This window comes from Acanthaster planci, linkage group LG01 (assembly GCF_054643075.1).
Source record: "Acanthaster planci isolate LZ-2023a linkage group LG01, COTS_SCS, whole genome shotgun sequence".
Taxonomy (NCBI): Eukaryota; Metazoa; Echinodermata; class Asteroidea; order Valvatida; family Acanthasteridae; genus Acanthaster; species Acanthaster planci.
Genome location: NC_141777.1, coordinates 36,479,513 through 36,506,874, shown reverse-complemented (window position 1 = coordinate 36,506,874; position 27,362 = coordinate 36,479,513). Strand labels below are relative to the sequence as shown.

The window sequence follows — 27,362 nt, the reverse complement described above, 5'->3', positions numbered from 1 at the left end:
CCACCCGAGCAGTTTTTTTTTTTCTGGAGGTGATGTAAGGGCAATCCTACATGTATCTATGGTAGCTTTCAGATGTCATTCATAATTAACACCATGGTTTCTGCTAAAACCATCATCGTAATCACATATAAAATGTATACTACATGCTTGCACATGTTCATGTTTCATAAACTTCATATTTTCTCTTTGAAGATGTATAATATGCAAAATATCTTTCACACACACAAAAAATGTGTCTTGGGCTCAATGGTTTCCTTTAATTTTCCCTCATACTCTTTAAATTTCTTTCATTGGACTAAATCTAATTTCAGGAAATTCAGAGAGTAAAGAACCCAATCCCGATCTTAACACAGGTGTTGTTGAAGCGTACACAATACCCCCCTTGTTGAGGTTTGTCAAAGAGCCAGTGACAAAATAAAGTGCGTAGGCCAACGTGCTTTCAAGGGCATGGCTGTGTGTATTATTAGCCTGTAGAATTCCCTGCTCTCCACTGCTGTGACTCATTCTGATAAAAATTGATTAGTAAAAGGTCTGTGGGCCCCATCATTCCCCTGGGCCTGTACTATTAAGTGCCCAGCTATAAATCAACACAAGCATAAAATCTCTCTCTTTCTCCCAGAGTAAAAATCACGGCTTTGAAATGAATGTCTGGATGAAAACCACATTGAAGCTGTAGTACGTGTGCTTTTGAGACTGTAGAAATACCTCCAACAGATCAGCGTTGCTTTTGGAACTGTCCGAAGACGTGCAAAAAAATCCGGCTCCTCCAGATTCAGGCGCCTTAAACAATAAACCCCAAGGAAAAACATTACTCTGATCACGAAAAATAAAGATCTGGTAACACTGCCACACTAACTCAGAAAGTGTCCTCCAAGTTTTCTAATTCTATCGACGGTTATTTTGCACCACTGTCTTGAAACTAATTATCAAAAAAGAACCCTTCCAGACAAAGCACGGCACTCTTCACAAACAACAAAAGTCAGCTGAAGTGCCAAAATGAAGTCCAGAGATCTTTTCAAAGGAAGAGCTCATTATCATGTATTTCCAATTCAGTAGAGTTCCTTCCGAACATCTGCTTTTATATTTGTCAAGGGTCATTTCACTTTTGCTATATCAGTACATCTTAGATGCTACCAAGCAGACATACATGTAGCATAGCAATTACATCACATACATAGCTAGGCAGTGTGTACTGAGGAAACGGTTGTCAATCATCACAGACTATGTTAACTATCAAGACAGATGCAGTCATATCCATACGGTAATTGTCAGGTTTGTTAATTTTATTAACAATTGTTAAGTAAAACTTTCATACCAACTCACAAAACCATCTTAAAATGGATTAAAACTGATACTCGGCATACCCAAACTATGAATATTCAACCCAAACTAAAAACACACTTAGGGGAACACTTTAATTTCCCCATGTGCAGCCAGCAAATAAAATTTGTTGACCATTTCCTACAATGCACTGCAAGTGGCCACTCCATATCAACCCCTTGGTGATGTATTGTACAGTCAGAACATTCTAACACATCCAAAGGAGGCTTGTTATATAAAGGTTTGATGGATTTCACTTTTCAAATATTGGTTTAAAGGAGCACACAAAAATAGTCGACAGTGCCTTTATCAAGGACAGGAACATACTCGTGTCCCCAGAATGAAAATTTCAATGTTTTACGGATTCACTGATTTACATTTCAAGTGCAAACAAATTTGTAGATGAAAAAATGTTGATACCGAATGCTTCCATGTGGCTTCCCACAATAACCATGAAAAAAGAAACAGAACTTTCGAGGCCAGGTAAAATATGAAACTGATCTTCCTGAAATACATACGTATTTCGCTGGTCTTTGGCAATCTAGCCAGAACACAATCCACCTTTCATTTGAAACAAAATGCCAAAGCCTTGATTAAGGATGAGTATACTTACGGTTATCGCTGAAGTCATCCACTAGGATGATTTCCTGGATGAGATGTGAAGGACTTCTGTTCAGCACACTGTTCAGATGAGAAAGGAATACACAGTGATGTAATGAACATACATCTCACCATGCGACGCTACCCACTGGGCACTGTACATGTACTTTGAAGACGGTGTAGCCATATCTGCTTTAAGTTATTCTTCTCTTCAATAAAAACAACACATACTAGAGTAGAAACTTTTGGCAGGCAGTGTTTTTGGTCAATTCACATCACACAATCCTCTTCTTGACATTAATCATATCCCTACCTAGAAAGAAAAGAAACTTTGTCAGGAACCGAAAGAAATGCAGAGTAAAGGCACTTTTCCATGTGTACGTTTTTTGGGTGCTTTGCGAGCACAATGGGTTCACGCGTTTCACTTTTATGGACATAGAAATCGACTCCATTAACATAACACACCTGTGCATTGCATGCGTTCGGCCATCAAAATCGCCCGGGGCGATACACAACGCTCAACGCAAGTGTTGATGGACATGTGGAAAGGCCCCTTTAGTCAAATGTATCTGTCAGCTACTGCATAAACGCCTATGGTGGGGTTATCACGCGCAGGTAACGCTGTCATGGTGCCAGTTGGGATTGCATTTTGAAATGCGCTTTGATAGAGACTTAGCTTAGACATGCTAGGCCTACTTAGCCCCCAAAACACGATTGGTTCAGAGAAATGTGAATAATTCATAAGCATTAGCATGTTGAATAATTCAGATAAACGACTGGAAACAAAGCTCCAAAGGCGCTTACGGCGGCGCGCACGGTCCACGACACACAGCACGGCTACTACATATGCATGCACGGTTTATTTCGGGCATGCGTGAGGTTTGTCGTGTAGTCTTCCTTCGAGCATTGGTTTGGTGCTTAAACTAGTATCCTCCAGCTCCCATCCTCGCTCTTGTTCGACTATCACTTTCGCCGTGGGCGCCTCGAACAAAGGCTACCGACGGGGGCATCTCTGCTCGAGGTGGATTAAGGTTTTGCTTCAGACATGAACTGGACTCAATGAAACACACAGACATCAGAGTAATACTTACAAACACAAATGCAACGCCCTCGTTTCAAACAGGCATTCCAGAGTCACGCCAAACCAAATGAAAGGCAAGAACTGCATTGAGATTGACATCTTAAACAATCAGGAGTGACCTGGCGCGCCAGCCCAAGCTGGCGATTGATACTTGGAATCGTTCAGTCGACTCAGAAGCGACTTGGTTTCAGACACTGCTGTAGTATAAGCTGAACTAAATCCAATTCTACCTAAATCCATGCCAATAATAGTGACTTTATGACATATATCCTAAAAACCATCGATAAAAATGAATTCTGATATATTACCATTGAGGGCGTTTCCATTTACGCTTGTGAGCACTGCAGTTATTTTGTGAGTGTCGACGAGTCTCTAGACAAATTCAATTTCAAATGGTAGATTGAATTCTCTTAATTCTTCATGTAGGTACAACAAAAGGAGCTGAAGCTCCACCGCGGTTTGAATGTCCGAGAAGCAAATCGAATGCATCTCAAGAGGGACAAGGTGGAGGGAACTCCAGGGCTGCAGAGGCAAGTGCAGTTGAGCAAACCCTTGGCCCGACTAGTTGCGAAAGTAGAAAGACTGATAGAGAAGGCAACAAGAACAGCTTAAAGGCAGATGGAAATACGACCGCTAACATCTATGGTATGTATACGCATTTCAATGATAATTGAGTGTCATGTACAGTTTGACCTGTAATTATCTTGAGGGGTAAGCAATTTTTTTACTGGAATTCATTGCACAAACATGTAATTTAATTATCTAAATGAGTTCTGAAGGAATTCAATGTGGGTTTGGAGTAAACGCTGGAAGGATGGTTTTGCATCATCAGTAGTCCCTAACTGGTTACCTACAAAGTTACCTTCCCCTGATGGAATTGGAAACAAGCCATCTCAGAGTAGTGATTCTCCAGCACTCCCAGGGTGGAGAAGATGCCATTCAGGTTTGTACATGAACTGTTCACTTGGAAGTGAGTAAAGCCCAGGTTCGACAGCTTCAAGAGGCACCCTTAGGACTGGACATTGTCTTTTGGATGTACCGTCTTCTTTCAAAACTGTTATTTTTAACCACAGCCAGTATGTATCACCAGTGTTACACAGACTAAGTTTTCTTCACATCATGTTCATACAATCTGAGAACTCTCTATTTACAATGTACATGTACTTGCAGCCTAAGAGACACAATCAACTTGATCTGTGCACATAATGAATTTTAAGAAGACCTATCATATATGGTGTCCGACTTCACTTGGCTGAATCTACATTCGGGCAACCATGGTTAGACTTATCCATTTTGTGATTTGGAATCAACCCACAAACACTGGTTGCAAATGATACTGGTAGTTATCAGCATGGCCTATTGCAATGGTACCACAGACAGCCAAATAACCTCCAGTTTTCATGGGTATTTGACCACAAATCAAATTATATCAACCTCATTGAGCTTGAAGGTTTTGGTTTGTAAAGTGTAATGTTTGATGGACCAACTATTGCATTCCTGATGTTCGCAGATTGCATCTGCACCCGTATGTGGCACAGCGACACAGCCCAATATATAGTTTCCAATACTGTTTCTATTAGCTGATAGGCCTGTGATCCACAGAAGATATGAACTCCAGGGGTAACATCTTGTTTAAAACTTACCAAGTCAATAGATGGAGGGATGAGATAATGGGGGCAAAGTCAGTAATTTAAGTCCAATTACTTCAAAATCGAGTATTTTGCTCCACCCCTATCCCAAATATCGCCCACGACGAACAGGTACGGTAACGAGCCCTATGTTTTCAGATGCATTCCAAAACCACTGTTACCAGGAAGATGGGATCTCCTTCTTCACACTGGTGTATAACCCACTTTTTTTATTCTGAAAAGGACCAGGTTGGCAGAATGGCTGACAATTAAAGATTGCTTCTAGTTCTTGAGATCAATTAAACTTTCGGCCCAGGAATTTCTGCTACCTACTGAGAGACAGAAACTCTCGGAAGTCACTTGTCAACAACAAAAAGGTGGTAAGCTCTCATGAAGATTGCCTGTGAATAGAGATAGTTGCCTAATCTGACTTGTGCACATAACAGACGGCACAACAATAGCCTTGTTGACGAGCAGATTTGATACTCCTCTGACAGTCACAGTTGTACAGCAGCAAACCAAACAAGAATTGTCCAAATGGAAGCCAGACCAGTAAACAAATTAATCTCAATCAAGTAAAGCAAGACCTTCATTAGTGCCATTTTTCCGCTCTTCTGAACACAAAGAAATCGGTATCCCTGGCTGTCAAAACTGGTCCACTTGAGTTGAGGACCCAGTGGGCTGGATCACTGGAATTGGTAATTGCCTGGGCAACTGCCTCACTAGGCCAAGACTCAGAATGAGATTCCATGGAGTGTGAGAGCACACCTTTTTGATTGAAACCTCAGAAACCTATTCAGGGAGAGACATGCCCATGTGACTCAATAGACCTGACCAACAAATATAATTGTACTCTGAGCAGAAATAGTTCCCACCTTTATTGATAAAGTTCACAATGAGGTTGCATGTCTTGAAAAGGACCAAATGAAAATAGAGAACACACACTTATTCCCAGATAACTACACATACATGTAGTTATCCCAGGCCTGTAGTGCCTCTGCGTCCTACAAACCACAAAGCTGATGAAGGCCATGTGATACGTGGGACACGAACGTTCCATTTTCCACAAGCGCTAGCACAATAACAAATTGATCTTCACGCAAACTTGGCACACAGTATAACGGTGGAATATGCATGCCGTATACAAATATACATGTGTAAATGCATGTAACAGTCAGCATGGGATGCCAACGCTCCCCTTTTGAATTAGCAGTGAATTCTGCAGCTATGAATTATGCTTCAGCATAAAATAGTGCAATACATGGAGTAAGAACAGTGCAATACTCAGGGTGTGTATCAGTACAATATCACATTGTCGATACCAATCAGACTTGAGGATTAGTGTTGGCTTGGAAATAAAGGGCTATACAAACACAACTATTGTTTCCTAATGGATACGTGCAAAAACGAATAAAAAATGTTGTGTGTGGGATGTAGGATATATTAGGATTTCAATCCACATTAAAAGGGAAAAAGAAACAGAAAAGGGAGATATTAGTGAGTGAAATTTAACATAAACCAACTACACGAACTAGTCACAATGTGACCAAAAACATGGCTATCATGCATTTACATTTAGTGTATAAATAAACTTGTATAGCAAATACCGGTACGAGCAATTTTTCCAAAGCTGAGGCCGGAGAATTTAAAACCTGTTTTCTTTATCCCCCATCCCAATATTTTTTTGCTACTGTGCAGACTGTAAAACCCAACACAGTTTACAAATTGCGTGCTGAAGCAGTCCCATAAGCAGACACAGGTTCAGAATGCTTTTGTTTTGTCTGTGGTAAAAATGCAGCTGATTGGCTCTTCTTTAATGAATAGCTGTGAGTCACACACAGCTCAGTCAGACAGGTCTTCCATTTTCTTTTACTCCCCGGTTTGTAGGGCACCCTGGCTCCCAGCGCTGTCACCAGCACAAGGCAGATGACTGAACAGATCTGAATCACTGCTCATGGAACCCTACTGGTGCCTTATTTTATTTTCCATTAACTCAGAGAAGTTCACTGTAGAAAGATATAATTCCATTACATGTCCCAGAGAAGGCGGAGACATGCTTACAGCCCACTTCATCCTTCCAACCTGGCTTTTGTATAAAAAGCCTTACAAATTAAAGTCACTTGTTGAGGCTGTGCAGAAGCCAGCCCACCCCTAGAATCTAATTTATTCTCATCTACTCCAAAAAGGTGATGAGAATACCTCAGTGTAGGTATCAATCACAGATATTAAAGCTGCTGACAATCACACAATGCATGATCAGCACAATTCAAAGTAGGCCTTTTCCTCCTTCTCATTGTTGTCACTTTCTCGAGCATTCACAGAAAACCACCCAGGAGTTTTCCCTTTTCAGCACCGATACAGAACACAGTTTCCTCATTCTGGATTACGCACAAAAGGCGACTAAAGATGTGGGCCACTCGCAGTGCTGTCAACAAATTGATTAAATCTCTCCTAATTTGAGCATCAAGAGCTGTTATTGCGTGGGCCTCCCTCCACTTTGGTTACAATGCACCTGTGGCTGAGGTTTTTGGTTTCCAATGAGTGGTCCTTGAATGCGACAATCAGATCAATTTCCAAGCAGTTCCTTTTTTCTCCTCTTTCTATGTTCATCTTCAGCATCTGAACCTGGGTCCTCCGGTATAAAAGCAGGAAAATGTGCTTGTCTCGTCAATGAGGAAGTTACCAACCCTGTGGAATAATTTCTCGGGCTTCTGTTGAATATGTATCGGTTAGACCTGAGCTTAGGTATAACACTCCTGTGGCTGGGCTGGTAAACCTGCCGATGTTGGTTTGCATTTAATGTGGAAAGAACCTCAAAGTGAAACCTTAGACTTATTCATTCCAATTGATCTATAATGTTCACTGCATGATGTGTCTAAGAGCCCAGGTCTCGCTGTTGGGGGTTTGATTCATACTGCCTGCATGGTTTCTATCCTATTCTATTTTTGACTTTAATGTAGGTTTAGCTGTGATTTGTTATTTTAGTGTCACCGCGTCTGGTATAATTACTTTTCTTTTATTGTAGGTACGGTTAGAGGCGTCTGTCCCCGGGAAAGATCGAGACATCACCGATGCCAGCAGGGTTAGGTTCTCCCTGTTGGCGGGGCAGACGTATCCCCATACTGTGGTTTGGGTACTAGCGCGGTGACATTCATTCATTTATCCTTATTCATTTATCCTTATCCTTTCATTTCTTAAATTAATTATTTCTTATGTTAACTTGTACTGTGCCGTTGATCATTTTTATGGAAACGGCGCATTATAAATTTTCTCTTGTTATTATTATTATCCTTCAAAATACATCCTTGAAAATATACTCAAAAGATGCATGGCCTTACCTGGCGACAGTCCTTAATAATGTTGACCTTGCCTCATTGTGGAATGTTATGATGACTGATGTAGGAGGAAGATTTTCAACACCATAATCTATATCTTGGCACCTAACAGAAAGATAGAAAGACAAAACAAAATCTTGGCCACAAGTTCCAATGGGTTCCTACCTCAAATTACTCTTTTAAATTATAATGAAGGACTTCTTGCGGTTTTGTGAATGTGTCCTGATGATCACATGTTAATATACTGTCAAGTTGGGAGCATCACAATTATCTTGAGTCTACACCGTTCCATTTCAAATATTTCTTTAACTATATGTATGAAAATAAATTCCTCAAAGAAAAATATTCCCTTGGCTCAAATACACAACTGGCACGTTTATTTTGATTAATTTTGTTAGACCCACACAAAAAGTCCACAATTTTTGCAAAGAGACATCCGCTGTTCTGGACTGCTACTGTCTAGACCCATTTTACGCACTGCATTGCCAAAAGTACCCAACACCCGATTCAGCAAAGTGTAAATTTCCGTGTGGAATGCACAAAGACTTAAACAAACAAAAAAAAATTGCCAATGTGAAAAGGCTGACAAGAGGGCACTTTGCAGGAAATGAAGCTAGCTCCTCTGCGACACATGGCACATAATCAATAAGGAATCCGCACTAAATTTCAACCTCATAATACACTTCGAGGAAAAGTACAATTCAGTTGCTCAAGCAGGAGATGGGAAAAATAAAGTACAAGGCAAGCATGGTATTCCTATCACAACCGTGCTGTGAGCAACACCCTCGGAACCATTATGACAGTTCCAGACACTGACTTCCCTTTGCTTCTGAGCTTGTACAGCTCAACTCAAACTTCCCGGAAGGATCTACTGTGTAGGAGATAATTGGTTTAAGGCCCTAAAATATTTGATCTGGATTTTTTTTTCGGCCAAGGAGGGTTCAGTTCAATCAAAATATCCTAAACGTCAGCTAAAGGAGGTGTTAACTTTTAAAAGTGAATGCAAAATACAGCATGTTAGTTTGTCCAGGATGAGTGATTATGCAATCGAGAATGGGTGCGTTCGATATATACGCATGAAGTCTTTGACTTAGTGACACAGGCAAGAAATGATACAAGAGGATTTGGGGAGTATGCAGATGTCACTGCTAGGAGATGATTCCTGCTCCTCTTTTCATATAAAAAAGCAGAAATTTGTATTACAATATAAGGGACGAAAGTGAGGTGGGTGACCGGGAAAACAGAAGTCAACTGAGCAACATGAAAAAAAAAACCAGGCATTTAGCGCACAGCTTGTTGACTAGATTTCTGCACAGTATAAAATACTGCGATGTCAGTGATTTTCATGTCGTGTGTACGGTTTGTTGTGGTGTGTTGGTGTGTTGTCCACAAACCGTTTTGTCACACAATTGAAATGCCTGTCAGTTTCCAGGCATGAGGGCTGGAGTTACTCAAGCTACTTTTCAAAATACAATAGACCTTTTCACACTAGACAAATCTCTGGGTTGACGCAGGGCTGAAAACAGGCGACAATTCACACTTTGAAAATTTTCAACCCTGCACCATGTGTCAAACCCCAAGATTGACTTCATTCCGGATTGGCTTCAACCCTGCTCCCGACCAGGGTTGAGAATTTTCAACCTGGGTTGACAATTGTGCTCATTTCCGTGTTGAACTTGCCCTGAAGCTCTGCTTGTATGAAACAGGAGTGAAACAATGCCGGGTTGAAAATGGGGTGGAAAAAAAATCAAATCCACCCAGGGTGGGTCATGGGTTTGCCAAGGGTTGAGTTCAACCCGGTTAGGAGACTGTAGTGTGAAAAGGCCTGTTGTTGACAGCAGCCTCAACCAGCGTTAGGGTTTCTTGAACTGCAGAGTTCAACTCTATGGTAACTGCTCCCTGTACTTTTCCTACCCACCTAAAGTTTCTTGTGTCGGGAATGTTTCTATCAATGGGTACACTGTCACTCCTGGCTTGATTGAAGGCGTGTCTCTTGTAGGGATCCTCCCCAGATTCCTCTCTGCTATCCCTGAGGTAGTTGTCTATATCCAGTACTCTAGAGTTTAGTACTTGGAATACGTCGTACTGCAACACAATAAAGAAGGACCACGTTAGTGTGTTGGACTTTTGTTTCTAGCAAAGGGCAACCAGATTTAGCAACTTTTCAGGCCAGACTAAAAAGCCACTACCCCAGTGGTAATAAGTTGGGATGTAAGCAGCACCTGCATGTTCCTCGTACATACATGTTCATGCCTATTGGATACCCACTTGATCAATTGGTTATGGTGACTAGCCAAAATTCATGGGCGCTTCACGAACACCAGTGATTGTGGTACCTCCATACCGGTAGCAATGATTTCTCCTCAGATTGGTCTATACAGCACTTTTTAGAAACATCCCCGAGAGCGTCTTCTGAGGCGTTAAGTACAACTTCTTGTTTTCTTTAGCTAACCCAGTCGAGAATACAGAAACCAATTGTAGTCTTAGCAGAGCATCCATCAAGTGAAAACCCAAGAGAGAAGACAGGGGCCAATCCATACTCACAGCAGAGAATCTACTTTGATCAAGTGAGATGATCGGGGCCCATCACTACTCTTACTAGTAGTAGAATATTCACTTTTATCAAGTGAAAACCCAATTTAGAACAAGGCATGTACATGTAGTTGCTACTCTCAGAACATCCAATTATATCAACGGCACACTGGTCCAGCCACATCTTAATGGCAAATTCAGTGACTAAAGCCGTGTTTGCACTGGACTTTTTTTGGTCGATCTTACCGAGACAATAGTTAATTTCCCATTTTTAGTCACACATCCCGGGAAATTTTCCTCTTGGTTACTTTTACTGAGCTGCACGAGCCTTTCTACCAGCCACTTCTGCCCAGGAAAACTTACCGAGACACTTTTCCTTAGACAGAAAGTCCAGTGTAGACGGCGTACGTCGGTAAAAAGCATGGGGAAGTGGCCAAGTTGAGTGTACATCCGGCCTGAGCACAACGGCGTGCTTCATACAGGGAAACTATGAATGCGTGTTGCACGTTTCGTTGCGGTACGTATGGCATGTGGCGCATATTTTTGTCGCAATCATTGCAGAAATTGTTACTGACACTGTTGGAAGATTAACTGGCGTTGAGAGTGCACCATTTAGAGATGATAAGGAGGACAGTAACGTTGTGTCTAAGGAAAAAATAAATGCGGAAGGGTCACACAAAGCGCCCTCATAAGTCACTGCATTGCCAGCTTGGTTACTTTTCCTGTGGTCTCCGTAAAATTTTCCTGTGCCGATAGTCCAAGTGTTGAGAGTGGTCACATTTGACCATTTTTCTATTTGACCATCTGCTCAGTAAAGCCCAAGGGAAAAAAACTCCAGTGCGAACTTGGCTTAAGGTTGTAAAGAAACAAGCCAGGAAGAGCATCGCAATGTTCCTTGGGAATTCTATCTCTACATGCTCAGAGACCACCCACATAGTCCAGTTTATGGATATGGATTGCCAGCCACAGAGGAACACACCACAGGAGTGATGTTTTGCCTGAACATGTGGATAGTGTTTCTTCATGTGTTGTAACCATGTTTAGTACCCAAGAAGTTTCTAATAAATGAAGTAAAAATCCAGCTTCAGCAATCAAGTGGTTTCCTCAAAATCAAGATGAGAGTTTTGTAAAAAAGAAGGCAGATAATAAGTGCTTTTACAAGTCCACAAAGGAGAGGATAAATTTATTCCAATACATCATTATTTGAGGGCCTCCCATATTTTGGCAATGACCTCTGGCTTTATTTTCCATCTCATTTGACCATAAGATTTATAAGTCCTTCAATGAAGGGCCTGGAATTGTCCATGACCTCTGTCTTCCCAAAGATGACCCTGCAGCCCATTCCGGACAGATTCCGGACAACCCTGCATTTCATGATCACCCTGCCCACATGGATTAAAGCTTAATAAAAAAAAAACCCGGGCTCCTTAAAGAAATAAATCAAAACCAAGTGATAAATTGCTAACTCAAATAAACCCTGGTCAGCCTTGGCAGAAAGCTTATCGGCTGGTGCAAATGACACGGAACCAATTATCGGCAGTATGGTGTTGACAGATTGTACTGGGTTAGTCTCATACATATCATAAATCTACTTTATGATGATACTTACCCTACTTGAGCAAATTATGAAACACAGAAATGTGCATGTACAGGCTGAAGCAGAATAGAATGTGAGGATAAACACTCTCAAGCTGAGTCTGGAAGTATGGGTTAATTCTCCGCACCAAATATGCCATTGCATGAATGCCAATTTGGTATAATATCACAGGTTGATGAACGGGTAATATACAGGCTACAGCGTACATTGTCTAATCACAGCAAAGATGAATATGCTGCTACTGGTGATTCATTTAGTTGTGACAGTCACGCTCATTTTCAACACCACTGCTTGGAAAGAGTTAGTCTTAGACAGAAGGGGGGAGAAAAATGTTATTCGGCGAATACACGGGAACACTGGAAAACAGTAGTATCATCACGCTGGAATATTGGCCATATCAATGACGTCCTGTGAGACTTGGTTGTTTTATGGTTAAGTAAGGACATTTTTGCTGAGAGACATGGGCCCTAGGTCTGCGAAACAGGGCAAACAAATGTATCTTCTGGTCACCCGAAGCATAGAGGAAGGACACAGAAGGATTTTGAACTGCCCGGGCTGTAACATCTGGCCAATTACTGCTTTCTGGCATGCCTGGTATGTCCATAGCCAGAGCGCAGCGAACGCTTGCTACACATCATCTGTTCACAACAAGGAAACCCCTTTGTACCCTTGTTCACAACAAGGAAACCCCTTTGTACCCTACCGTATGATCGCCGCCGAAATTTGTCGATGGTAATCTGCATCCTTAAAACTTTGTGCACTGAGGTATAGGAAATCGAATATTCATGCTTTGTTGGTACTTGGTATGATCTCATAAAAACATCAAATTTAATGCTTGCGCAGTTGCTTGCATTACGCTGTGTGCCCTAAATCTATTTGTGCAGTCATTTCCCTTAATGAGCTCTTTCTTCTGGAGTTATTTTGGGAATAAATAGCCCAGTTGTTTACAAGATTTTGTGTTTTGTTTGAATCGTTTTTATTATGGTATTTGTACAAAAGCATATTTTATTTTCACGATTACTCCCTGTGATGAAATAGCGCATTTTGTTCCTAATGAACTAAGCTTTCCAGTAGTAGTGAACATTTTGTTGGCCAGTCTTAGCCAAATTCGTACGATGGCCAAAGGAGGTCTAATATCAGGGATCTTTCTCTATTTCCCGGTCAAAGCAATGATTTGTGTTTAATTGCAAGCAAAAACTACAAGTATTGCTGGGCTATTACTAGCCCCGCTTGTGCGGCTAAGATGCAAGCAGTAATCAGGCATTTTTGGAATGTTTTCTATTATTCGTCTGACTCAGCGGCGACCATCACTGAACACTTTGAAGTGCCTGAGTTGCAACTCCTTCTGTGTCCTTCCTCTATGCTCGAACTCTGGAAAAACATCACACTGACATTTGGAAGGTTATTGCATTTGTCCACAACCAAGTTCAGGTGATCAATTTGGGCGAGTGCATTACTATACAGTGTTTAAATAAATTAACCATGGCCTTGACAAAGAAGCAACTTACACAACTGCTAAAGTCTTTCAGATTTCAGCCTAGAATTTTACCTGCTGTAGCTACAACTCCCCCCCCCCACCATCTCCATGTCCAAACTATCCACAACTCAACCCACACAGATCAAATGACAAAGAACCAACAGATGATCTCCTCCTTTCTCTTCTCTCAAAAGCCCTCTCACAAGCATATAACTGTCAATGTTTACTCACTCCACTAATTACTTAACTGCTAGTACTTAAAGACCTTGGGGACTCCCTGGGTGGCCCATTGCCAGCCCCTTTAAAGATGCTTGCCTTCCTGCTATGAGACTGCAGTGCACACAGGTAATTACTTGTATAATGCCAATTCAATTTGGGGGATTTTTTTACAATTTTTGCTGGGGAGACTGAAAAAAAACCCACCTTTGCAATGTGTAAAGCATACAATGAACAAACGACAGTAAGAGATGAAACAATGAAAATGGACTTTAACCAAATAACTTGATTTAGAAGTACTGTAATAGTGGCTCGTAACTTCATTGGAATTAGGATGTGCTTTTTTTGTGGTTATCACATATTAAACAGCATTGTGATTTGTTGGGAAAAATCTGACATTGAAAGAAAGCACCTGGCAATCCACATTTTCAGGGTAAACCTTGCAGGTCGGAAACAGCACTGACACTTGGGAACACGGTGAACTCCAGATCGAATCCATTTGTGCGTGAAAATGGTAACTCTGCACTGCACATCAAACCAGCACAACAATCCACCAGTCAAATGGTACCCGTAGATTAAGTATTGATCTATTTTGGGATGCCCCACACTTGGGATGCAAACCTTCAGTCTCCACCTCGGCAGTGCCAGTTCGGATTCTTGTCTTCTCAAGGTTTACAGCTCCAAAACTATCACAGCGGGAATGTCACATTGGTCAGTTTCGATGCTGTGAAGCAACTGTTCCTTTCTTTTCTTTTCCATGCAGAGAGTTTGGACTTTTGGTCTTTGTCGAAAACAAGCGGAGTACTAGTACTTATTAGGTAAAGCCCCATGGTCTCATTACAGCAAACAGCAAGTACATGTAACTAGTCTTTGTCCTGCTTTTTTTGGGGGGGGGCGCAGGGTGGAAGATGGCAGGGAGTACAGAATGTGTGACACATTCCATGACATTTAGAGAGATCATGGAGTTTATGCATCTGCATGGGTGGCTTGCATGTCAGTGAAAGGATGCGCATCCCCGGTAGATGCACTTTCATCAATAACATCTCATTGCTTCTGCTGTGAATGTACATGTACTACAGGCAAGGTAAATATGTCAATCCACCATCTGCTGCCAAAATGTAGCTTACAGTACAATGCCCTACGTTTTGATCTGTGTGAGTTCATGCTAGACTCCTAAAAACTTGGATTTTGGATGAGTTCCAAATGCATTCTTCCACGCGGCTATAAAAAAAAATTGCAAGGGAAAAATTCTGCAACCCTAAGGGGGGACCACAACTCTTACAAGACAGCCTTCCTAACCCCCTCCCACACAACCACACAAAGCACCACACCCCCCCCAGCTGTCACTAAACTGACAGGCTGCAAATGTGATTTGTTGTGCCCACACTGTTCTCCTGCCTAACGAAAACCTAAACTGAATTATAACAAGCTCTCCAAAACCACAGCACAGCTGTTTTCAGATCGGAGCACAACTGCAAGCCAGATTCCTTGACCAGACCTCTGAGGTAGGAGAGCGAGAGAGAAGCAGCAAATCGATACTGTTTACGATTGACGATGCCTTTCTGGAGGAGAAGGTGAAAGTACCTTGGTAAAGGCCAAAGCACGGGGCGTGCACACAGCGAGTGGGTGGAGGACAGCCAAAGGTAGCTTCATCACACACAATGCAAACAGACACTGTTTGAGCTCAGGCTGTGAGGGTCCACACACTTTCAACAACTGACTATTCTTTCAGGAATCTTTCCACTGAAGAATCACAGGGGACGAGGGCTATTAATTGAAAACAGACCACTTGAATGGTACAATTATTCCAACGAGTAGTCGTACAACCCTAAAGTTACCGTACAACACGGCTCAAAAAATACGCGTGGCTGTGCATATTACTTGCCATTGTTTTGCTTTTCCCTGTCTACAATGACAGACGTGGGTGTGGGGATGCACCGCCGAGCTGTTTAAACTTGTAATCACAAATAAATTACATTAATCACAGTAAGCATGAATCAACACTCGTGGGAGTATAGGCGTGGGATGCCTGACATCTATAATGATCGAAAGCACCAATGGTGATGGAAGGAAAATGGCTATTAAAATAAAATCAGTCCCAGCAATCCTACAGTATGCCACCTTCCTCAGTTAAACTTAACCCACATGCCAACTGGATGTGCTCTCCCCCCCCCAAAAAAGGTGAAGTTAAAAATGGCATTAAACCATGAATTCCCATGTGTGTAGTCACAAATCAGTTTCCGTGTTAAAGTTTTGACATGCTCAGAGGAATAGCTAACATGGATGACAGAGTATTTACATGTAAATCAAAAACTAATGAAAAAGAATGTACACATTTGCCTTCTGTTCACTTTCAGCAATGGTTGATTTGATGGCTTTTTTAATGTACATGTACAGGGTATAATAGAAATGTTGAGGTTGGTAATTTTACAACTTTGTGTACCTGTACTAACTTCCGACCCCTGTCTCTAATATCTTCAAATTTATTTCTGTGTAGTGGTTCACTGGGATGACCAAAAACCTTCAATCAAAACTCATGGATTTGCACTCTTGATAGATCTTTCACTAGCAAATTAAACAAACACAGACTGTGAATTGAAATCTTTTGGGCAATCTGGTATGTAAACATTTACTCTTTGATTTATAGAAGGTACCACTGCATGTACGTTTTAGTTCTGGAAAACCGGCAAAATGGTAGCTCTGTGCCCAGATGTGCAGGGAATGTATATACCTGAGGGATAAACACAGCTGGATGGAAGGATAACAAGTTACGACCAATTACTTTGTAATTGAACCTTAAAAACACCATGGGCCTGACAAGGTCTTCACTGTAAAATAAATGGGTGTGACAATTTGACTGTCATGATTCAGTCTGATGAGCTCCATCTGAACAATTTACTGTCATAAAGAGCTACCCTGTTTGTCAACACTGTTTGGCTGGGTGCATATCATGAGTCAAACACCTCATAGGCTCGACGACGCCTCAAAAGTCAGAATTTTCGGACTTATGAGGCATCGGAATAATAAAGCGTCAGATTTATGGGCAATCTTTTTTCATAGTTCCAATATCTCAAACGTCCGATGCCTCGTAAATCCGACGTCGGACCAACAAGGTGTCGGACTTTATATGAGGCATCAGTGCCATTGACTGTGAAACATAGAGGAGTGCGGGCCCGCTCGACACGTTGCCCACGAGCTAGATTCAACTTTGTTCCCAACTCATGCCCACGATACTGACCCTGTTAGGAAAACTAAATCAAGCAGACTACCTGCACAGTTCGTTTGCTGGTCCAGTATTTGTTTAATCCAAAATACCACTATGTGTAAGAATGATGTATGATACTTCGCTAAATATAAAAAGCATTTTTTTGACTGTAATACTTTTGAAATCTTAAAAATGTTTGTATGTGTGTCATAAATAGTACACCATACTTAACACCGGGAACCAGTCTTGTTCCTAGCGCCATCTTCATATGCTCGTAATGAGCATCAAATCAAATGTCAGACTTTTGAGGCATCAGATTTTTTTATGAGGCATTGGATCTATGCCATGGACCGAAAAACTGTTGGAACTTTCAAACGCATTTGTCGGACTTATGAGGCGTCGGACCTATGAGGTGTCGGACTTATGAGGCGTTGGACTTATGAGGCGTCAGACCTATGAGGTGTTGGACTTATGGACTTTTTAAAATGCTTTTTTCGAACTTATGAGGGATCGGAATTATGAGCTGTCGGACTAACAAGCTGACCCCGTTTGGCCATGGCAGCAAACTGGTCCAGCGCAGAATTTAAGGTCCGTATGGTTTGCTGAAAACTGAATCGTGAAGACTGAAATTGCACTGTCACTTGCAGCTGTTCCTGGGAACAAGAAGCCAACTTCCTTGAGGATTGGTATCGGTATTCCAGGATTCCACATACCTCAGGAATTAACCATGTAGAATTATCGGCAGGCACACACATGGTGTATGCTGGAACGGTAGATAACTTTACAAGACTACAGACTAGTCTAAAGTGTAATGTAATTAGACATTTGTCATACAGTATGTAACCAAGGTCTGTAACCAAGAGTGTGACCTTGAGTAACAGACTGGGCCTCAATATCCTTTTAAAAGGATTCCGTCTATCTACACCCACTGGCCAGTCGCTTTTCCAGGAACACATAAAAACATAATATATTATCCCTGATCAAGATGTGGGACATTTGTGAGCTAAAGCATGTTTTTAAGTAGTGTGTATGTGGCAATCGATTTGTAAATCCCATAGGTGTAGTGACAAATGTTTGGCAATTTCCAAATGCATGGTCTGTTTTAAGAATATATTTTTACCAGTTTAAAATGAAAACAAAAGTTAAATGATAAAAATGCTGTGAAGAAAAACTGTAAAAACCAATGGCCAACAGTTTAGATGATGTGAATATTGGTGTACCGGTATATACGCTTCCCGACTTTTAGTCAAAATATGCAGCTTAAACCTCATGCATAACGTAAAATACATAGTGATTTCTACTGCAGAAAGAGTACAATAAGTTTCTGTATTTTTCATGTTCCTTCAATTACGCCCCCCCAACAGAGTAACATTTGTGGCAGACACTAAGTACTGAAACCGATTTGTTCATGTTCATCTGCATACAGCATTTTCCACTGCTCAGTGCATAACCATGATAAATTATTCAGAAAATCCAGGGTTGACGGGAAAGACCCGAAGCAAAATGTGTTGTAGACCATAATGGGCTACTGTGCATGCATTGTGTGCATGGATAGATTTTTGGGTACAAAACATGGTCACCAGATCCCCTGAAGACATGATGTAGTAAAATTGATCTCTAGCCCACGGGGACCAAACTATTTTCACAGATTTTTGCACGAATGGATAGGTTTAAGTTGCCTGAACTCCTCATCAAAAGTTCTGTGAAAAACATGAAGTTTTCTACAAGTTTTGATCCGTTAAACACTGGCATTTTTTCAAATGGCGTTTTAGAGGCTTTCTGGTACATCTACAAGAAACTTGGTATCATTTTTTGGAAAATTTTAAGTCTGAAACATCTTAGAAAGATTGAGGATTAGATCGTGAGTGTGAGCGCATTCGACCACCAAGTGATGAAGTGCACCATGACTTTTTGAATGGCCACCGCCAGGCATGTGCACATGGCGGCCGGTCAACATGGCATCCGTGCACGGTAGCCTTACACGTGCCTCAAAACAAGCGGGTGGGTACGGACCTATGTGATTTTTTCTATGGTGTCATGAGTTCATGGTTATCACAAAGCACTGTTTTTTTACTGTGTTATTCAACAGAACTAACAAGTATAGTTATATTTGTTAAGGCAAAAAGACTAACTCGCATAATATTGGTATTCCACCTCTAAGGGAGTACAGTCGTCACTGCTCTCCCTTTCATGAAGAGGAAGAGTATAATACCAAGTAATACTGAGGGCAACATACTGTACTCATCTCTGAGTAAGGAAGTGGGTATAATTGTACCCATGGCTTGAAGAAAATTATCTAAACCCCTGCACTGGGGACATGGAACACTGCATGACATCAGATATTCCTAACGACAGAATGTATGAAAAATTATCATTAAACTGGAGGAGCGGCATTGCTTTGTCCAATGAAATGCAAGAGAATACATTAGCCTACTTCTTTACATGAAGCAGTAAGTCACTTCCTAAATATTTATGGAAACCTAAGCTGTAGACCTGTACATTTATGTATTTGCATCTTATTTGCATTGCCTCAATATTACTTAATTCAGTCAGGTAATAAGTGCCAATCTCAACAGGGAAAAACCATGTGGCACAAAAGACCAGGTGGTCTTGTGGCTGTAGACCAGATGATTTATGAGATCATATTCAGGAGATATAGTGCACATGTACAATGCCAGTAGGCCTAATATCATGCTGGATTCTACTCTTCATCATACATGAATAAGAATTTCACCACTGAATGTTGATCATGAAATGTGATTCAAACCACCATGGCGAGCCAAGTGGTTCAGTGGTAAGAAGTGAACACTGACAAGCACGCACTAATGGGTTTGAATCCCACCCAAGCAAGCATGTGCATTTGTTCTTACAATCGCTTGGACAGCACAGAGTAAAGTTAACCATGATTTAACCTTCAATCAGCCAAGGGCAAAACAAATACTGAATTCAGTGGACCTGTTGACTGGTCAACTCCTGTGCAGTCAGTAATCTGGAAACAGTCCGGTGTTGGCTGTGGATATTTTCGTGTCAACTGTCCAAAACAGTCTTTATTCATCCTGGGCGGTTCAACAATTCAGAATTTAAATCTAAACTCTCTCAGCTGGGGTGGGAAGAGATTAGTAGCCAGTCAAGATACAAGCCTAATCGGATAAAAGTGGGAACAACTTAAAGGTGGGGGTCTCCTTCAAGACGGAATCAGCTTTGTCATATACAAAAGGCAGAGTCCCAAAAAGGAGGGATGGTCTTCAAGCTGATGCCAACTCCCCCGGGGTGAAGACAAAGCAAGGGCAATTTCCGGCATGATGTTGATCTCAGAAGAGATTTGTTTTCAGTAAGATCTGATAAATCCTCTTACATCTGTTTGGCAAAGAGATCTTCTGACTGGCACACAAAAGAAGGGGGAAGGAGATTTTATCCTCAATTTATCAACCACAAAAGGACACAACAGCATCTGAGTCTAGTTTGATGTCAACTCCCTCCCCCCCAAAAAAATCAAGCTCAAAATTTCATTTTGCATTTATTTACCTCTCTTTTCTGAGATCACATCACATCACATCACATCTATGATATCAATCATATTATATCACATTAAATCATATCTCATATCAATCATATCATATCATATCATATCATATCATATCATATCATATCATATCATATCATATCATATCATATCATATCATATCATATCATATCATATCATATCATATCATATCATATCATATCATATCATATCATATCATATCATATCATATCATATCATATCATATCATGTAGGAATGCAGACTCATGGCATTTTATGAAACTATAACAAATATTTTTTAAGGAGGGACCACCTGTGAGGGAAGAAATACTCATCCATCGCAAAACCCAAAACTTACAAGTTGTCAAACTCATTCAAGATTGGCCTGTTTTTTAGAAGTCCTGGTCTACGTGACAGAGATTTAAAGCTTGTTCATGGAGTCGACAGTGAGAGGAAAAACTGCTTCAGGGGAGGCTCAAATGGATGGATTACAAATGGCTGTGTTTTGGTTCATTTCTCCCAACCAGCTTGCACACAGCCATAATATACATGTACATGTAACTCTATCTTCAGAGGAACTTGTCAGAGCCCAAAGATGCATCCATGTGTATCACAACAACCTGCCTATATTCTGTAATATGAACTGTGCTCTTCAAACTGGGTCTCATTACATGTGAGATATTACAGCCAGATGCTGGATGATCACTACTTCAGGCAACACTCATATTACAGTGTACATTATGAGCTACCAATACCCGAACTACTGATGCATGGTAATCTTGCTTCCCACATGCATCGTCCACTTGTTCCCTTTTCACAAAATGACATACATGTAATATGGATACTCAAAGCACATTTCTTAAAGATAAAAATGAACCAACAAATAGTAGGCCTACATGTACACATGTACATGTTCAACATGAACTTCTCAACATGGCTTTCAACATGGCTTTTAATAGCGTTTGCTTTCTTCCTACTTGAATTCTTGAAAATGTGTTTAATGTATACCAGTATCTTTCCTAACAGAATTTGAATCTTTACTCCCGGACTGTTACAGTGTCTTGATTTTATGCTGTACTGCTGTTAGCATGCTGTCATATTTCAGATGTTGAAACACATATTTCAATGCAGAGAGTTATCCGAGTCTTTGATTCCCCATTTTTTTATGTGTTTACTCTTTGTACCTTTCTGGTCGGCATTTCTCTGTCTTGGTCCTTAAACTACAGGTTCTTTTTGGTCTTAGGCTCTTTTTTTCAAAACTCCTCCAGGAACATGAAGCCAAATGCTATGATACCAAGGATGAGGGTCTTTTGCCCTTATTAAAAATATTTATGATCTACACAAACAGTTCCAAGTTCAGAGATTGCATAAAATCCAGAAGACTCCAGCTGTGAGAGAATGTCTTCGGCTACAAATTGTTGCCAAAGGTTTCCAGAGTTGCCAGAGTGGCCTGTTTTTAGAGGTTCTGGTCTGCATGACAGTGACTTGCAGCTTGTTCATGGAGTTGACAGTGAGTGGCAAACAGGTTTGAGTGGACAGATTACAAATGATCATGTTTCGGTTAATTTCTTACAATCTGCAATGTGCTTGCCGGCAGCAGTTAGTACCTACATGTGTCTGGTACACTTAACTATATCTTCAGAGAAACTTGTTAGAGCCTGAATATTTAAAAATCCAGGAGTCCAGTTTGAAGAGACTGCTTTCAGCTACTTTTACCACAACTTTCATCCAAGATTCACAATTTGTATGCAAAATCTTCAAACTGTGCAGTGACATGACATGAGTGCCCTTAGGTGTTAAGAAATAGCGCTGAGATTGCAAATGTTATACTGATTGTGTCTGAAAAGCCTGACTATAGTGTCTGGCTATTTGCAAATGATTCAGAGACATATGATATCATTGAAACAAAAAGGAAGCGCATACACAGTGCCTGAATTTTGAATCTTGCTAATTATGTTTTAGAGACACACAAGGCTAGATATATGTATTAATGCAGAATAGACTTTTTTGCTGGGCAATGTACGGTAACTTATTTTTTCACTAGGCCACAGTAATTTCCACAACCCCACTGGACTCATTTTTAGCAAAACTAACCAACTTTCACAAGCTTTATCAATTTCACTTTTTCAACCGTTACTTTTGAGTCATCACACTTTTAATCTAAAATACCAAAGTGGAAGCTAAATAGCATGTACAATCAAACGTTTCTCAGCTTTGTTGTATTCATCTTTACAAATAAGACAAATGACATTTTCAAACTGGTCGGTTTTTCTTGAATACTATAGCCTGCCAGGCAAGTTCAAGAAGAATACATTTTACCAGCCTGCAGCAGTGTTTACTGAGAATTTGTACACCAGCTAAGGTCGAGGCCTCCTTTGTCATAACTAGTTCCTTTCATTGATTCTTTGTACACTCATCAAACATGTACCGGTACATACACAATGCACTCAGTTTTTTATACCACAGCATTCAGTCTAGTGGTGGTACATGTAAAGCATATGTGCATGTGCAAGTACATGTAAGCCTGCCACTGCCAGCAACAAGTTCCCATGGGAATAAAGATGACAATGCAGGGTCAGTTACCTAGACAACTGCAACCTGGCTCTTGCTTATGGAAAAAGCTTCTCCACAATCTATTCAAGTGGCCGAATGAAATTTATTCAATCACTGAGCACCTATTTAAAGCATATTTCATGTAGAGACACTAGTGCTGAACTTGAAATTGTGCACACTTTTATGCTAAGACCATTCTCCCTATGAAAATGGCAATTTTCTTTAGCAATGATTATTGATAACGTTTACAAATATATAATGTATGCACATGGCTTATTTTTAACATCCACTGGTTTCCTTTGTTCTGACTAATTTTTTCTTTTACATAATTTACTGTATCACATTGTCCACAACACTTCATCTTTTGAAATTTTATAAAAGTAAACTGCCCTCATAGATAATGCAGATTGAATTTAAAACCCATACAAATATAATGCATGTGGCTCCACTAAGGTGAGTGAATCCAATCGATATTTACATTCTACTTTTTTAAATGCATTAAACTTTCTCAAGTTAGCTTTCAACAATAGTGGATGTTGTTTAAGTTGGTTCTTCTTAAAATTTTAATCAACCAAGACACAAACATGAAGAGCAGAGTCATATTAAAAAGGAAATTGGTTTTTACACCATCGCCACCTGGTAATCCGCTTCCTGCAGGAACAAGAGATGGTGTGTTCCAGGGAATTGATGTCCATTTGGTGGGCACTAAAAGTGTGCACCGACACGTTCACGCATGCTTAGTTAGGTCGTGTTGAGTTGGCAAGACTAATCTCTATTAAAAGTACCCGGTATTGTACTTTCTCTGCAGCTGGGTAATTCCATGGGTCACAGACTGACGTACGCGTGTATCGAAAGGGATTTTTCACCATGAATTTTGTTCTATCAGGCAGTGGTGGATGTGGTAGTAGGAAATAAACTCTAGTATTATTTCTTCATTGGATGTGCCCCCCCATCAAAGAGATTTCTTTTGAATCTTTTGGATTTGCAGGGATCAGGTAAAGCTACATGTATGTGTTGCCATGGTAACAGACGGACACTACTGCAACATCCTTTTTGAGGTATAAAATTATACCTCAACTCAAATTTCACTTCAGTCGGCAAATAAAAAGTAATCATAAATGTACATGAAATAAATTGTGAAGATATACTCCTAGAGCCTTGCTATCCGTTCAATGTCCAACATACTGCCGACAAACCAGTGCGGAACATGATCATTTTCTATGAAAAACAGAGCTTGAAACCCAGTACGACTTGGCACAGAATTGCCCACCTGCTCAAAGTATCAAGTTGAAATGTTTCCCATCAGCTTGTCTCTTCTTTGGCGGTGAGAGAGTGCTTCTAGCCAAAGCATATGGGGCACCATCAGGGCCAAAATTAATATTTTACCAAACGAATGTTCCAAACCAAAAACACAGATAAAAATTTAAAAACAACCAAAAGGAAAACTGCATAAACAAAGGCCATCAAGAAAGTTAAAAGGTAAATTAAAAACGAATGACAGAAAAATGAAGCAGAATTGTGAATCCTGCTTTGTGAACAGCATTTGTGAAATATACTATGAAAATCCCAAACGATCAGAGAAAGGAAAAGGTCAACAGACAAAATCAAACGATAAAAAGACAGAAATAACAAAAATAACAACATAAACCAAAGGATCGAAACACAAAACCAAAAGATCTAATGACAAAGCTAAGTGATCAAAAAGGACAGAGCCAAATGATTAGGCCTAAAGGACAAAATTAAGCAATCAAAGGACAGAGCTAAACGATCAAAGGACAAAAAGAAATGAACTAAAATACATGTAAAAGCAATCGTTGAGCACGCGTAAATCCGATGTCGACTCCAATGTGTTAGAGAAGTCATAGCTCGTTGTTGCAGGGATTGGACTCATCTGGGTCTATGCACTGACAGTCACATATCCTGGAGTAGGCATTGTTCTTATCGTTGTGCCACTGCCAGTGTTGCCAGTAATACTGATGTAACTACGTAGGCGTAAATCTGTGCTAGGCATTAGGGGATGGCTGCCAGGCCATGAAAATTTGAAAAGCTGGGGCGGGGTTAGACTATACACTAAATAGGGGGCGATGTTCATGATAAAGATGTACGTGTAATGTGTATCACATTCGTGCAGAATCTAATCTTACATTGGAATGGCAGTTTATGGCTTTTAACATTTTTTCCCCTTTTTAGTGATATTGCAAACATAGTTGTTTTCATTTTCCACAATTCGCTTTTATTTTTGCTCATTACAAAAAAGTGTGTGTGGGGGGTAATTCTACTGCCAATCCCCCCACCTCTCAAAGGGGGTGTGTGTTATATTTCCAATCCCCTGGGATTTACGCCGGTGAAACTGGTAGTGACATTTGGCATAAAAGAACTGGGCTCATGCCTACTGGCATCTCAACAAATGTTAGACCTGGTGGTAGGCCTGACGTCTGTTGGTAGTAGTGCATCCATCACTCGCACTCTGTCATGCCTGAGCATTGTGTAAATGTTTTGCGGTCTCCTCATTTATCATGACAAAATCGTCGATAACGAGCTATGACTTCTTTGACCCACTGGATTCGAGATTGGATTTACGCACGCTATCATTGCATCAGCAATTGCCGCCCTCAATGTTTGCTTTTACTTAGTTCATTTCTTTTTGTCCTTTGCTCAATTTGCTCTGTCCTTTGATCATTTAGTTTTGTCCTTTGATCTTCTCTTTTTTTCTGATCGTTTGAGGTTTTCATCATTTATTTCGCAAATGCTGTTCGCAAAGCCGGATTTAGAGCTCTGCTCCATTTTTCTGATATTTGTTTTAATGTACCTTTTCACTTTCTCGATTTCCTTTGCTTATGCAGTTTTTCTTTTGTTTGTTTTTAAATTTTTAGCTGTGTTTTTGGTTTAGAACATTCATTTTGTAAAATATCAATTTTGGCCCTGATGGCACACCATAAAAGCGGACCAATCCTAGTTCCCGAAATCCATCAACACATACATGTATGATGTATGACACCAGCCATGGGTACATGTACATTTTGTCTCACCAGCCATGGGTACATGTACATCTTGTTTTACAAGACACCAAAGTGAAAAAAAAAGAACAGAATTCAAGATCTGCCGTCACTTTCTTCAACAGACCTTGCATTTAATACATCCTCAACAGTCATCATGCTTGATTTTGAAGGACAGAAATTTTGACAAGTACATGTACATTAAATCGAACATACCGGTAGCACAGATTTTCTGTCATTCATATTGTGACATTTTACATAAACAATATGCATGTATATGTTCTCATCTTAGACAGATATGTATCTAAATAACAGTTCTTTGTTCTTAAAATGAAAACAGGACTTTTCTTTAATGTTAAACTGTAGACCCAGATTTGTTAAGGAAATCTGTTCCTTTTTTCCTGATGTTTAAATACAGGGAGCTTTGCCAATTTGCATCATCCTCACCACTTTGACTCCCAATAAGCAAATCTACTGTTTTGACTTCAAAGATGTTAATCATTAAATAGTGTGACAACAGACCGTCACACCTTGATCAGGTTACATGCTTCAAAGTGGATCAGTCTGACATGAGTCAGATGCACACTGACAGGGGATAACTCCCTTCTAGCCCTCTACCACATCCACCAAATTCCTTTACTAACAAGCCTCAAGCAAACATCTGGCCTTTACCTGGAACTCTCAACAACCACCTCCTCTGCCAGCCAAAAACCCCCTCTGGATGTTGCAAACAAGATCAATGATACTCCAGACTTAATCCTCATAAGCCAAATCCCCAGGCATAGTGTACTGTAGTTTTATATTACTACAACTGTACATTGACAGTTCAAATCACTTTAGAAAAGGGAAGGAAGTGTCTTCAGGTCCTGGAATTTAGAGTAAAGAAAATAAGCTTTGGTCCTTGAACTAGAACAGATCCTTCAGGGTCATTCTATAAATTAGTGTTCCAATTTTTTCATGTCCCTGTCATATCTGACACATGATTTTATAAGTTCAGAACACAATCTCTGATACCCAAGAGTGATGAATTAATGCAAATTACCTGCAAAGCAAGTAGAAATAAATTTGAAATCGATTCTGGTGATATTTCTATGTCAAATTACATTAAAACATTACTCTTGTGGACCCAGAATTTATTGTTGAATGACCCTTCAATTCATGCTCCCTTCTTTCAATAGGTCTTATGCATTTCAGTAATTAAAGTTTGTTTCAGATGCTTCCAAATGACACATAATTATGTAATTCAGGCATGTAACATTTTGATGGATCACCCAATTTCCTCTTTCTCCAAATATGCCA

At 40.4% G+C, this 27,362-nt stretch overlaps 1 protein-coding gene across 2 annotated transcripts in view; it reads right to left on the bottom strand.

The window, feature by feature from the left end:
• Positions 1-27,362, bottom strand: part of LOC110981218 (polypeptide N-acetylgalactosaminyltransferase 16-like) — a 72,673-nt gene that overhangs the window by 30,093 nt on the left and 15,218 nt on the right. For both annotated transcript variants that reach the window (XM_022238596.2, XM_022238604.2), the window contains exons 3-5: positions 9,883-10,049; positions 7,968-8,069; positions 1,934-2,001 (exon numbers count right to left, since the gene is read on the bottom strand). In XM_022238596.2, coding sequence (XP_022094288.2) covers positions 1,934-2,001; positions 7,968-8,069; positions 9,883-10,049 — 337 coding nt within the window. The remainder of the gene's footprint in view (positions 1-1,933; positions 2,002-7,967; positions 8,070-9,882; positions 10,050-27,362) is intronic.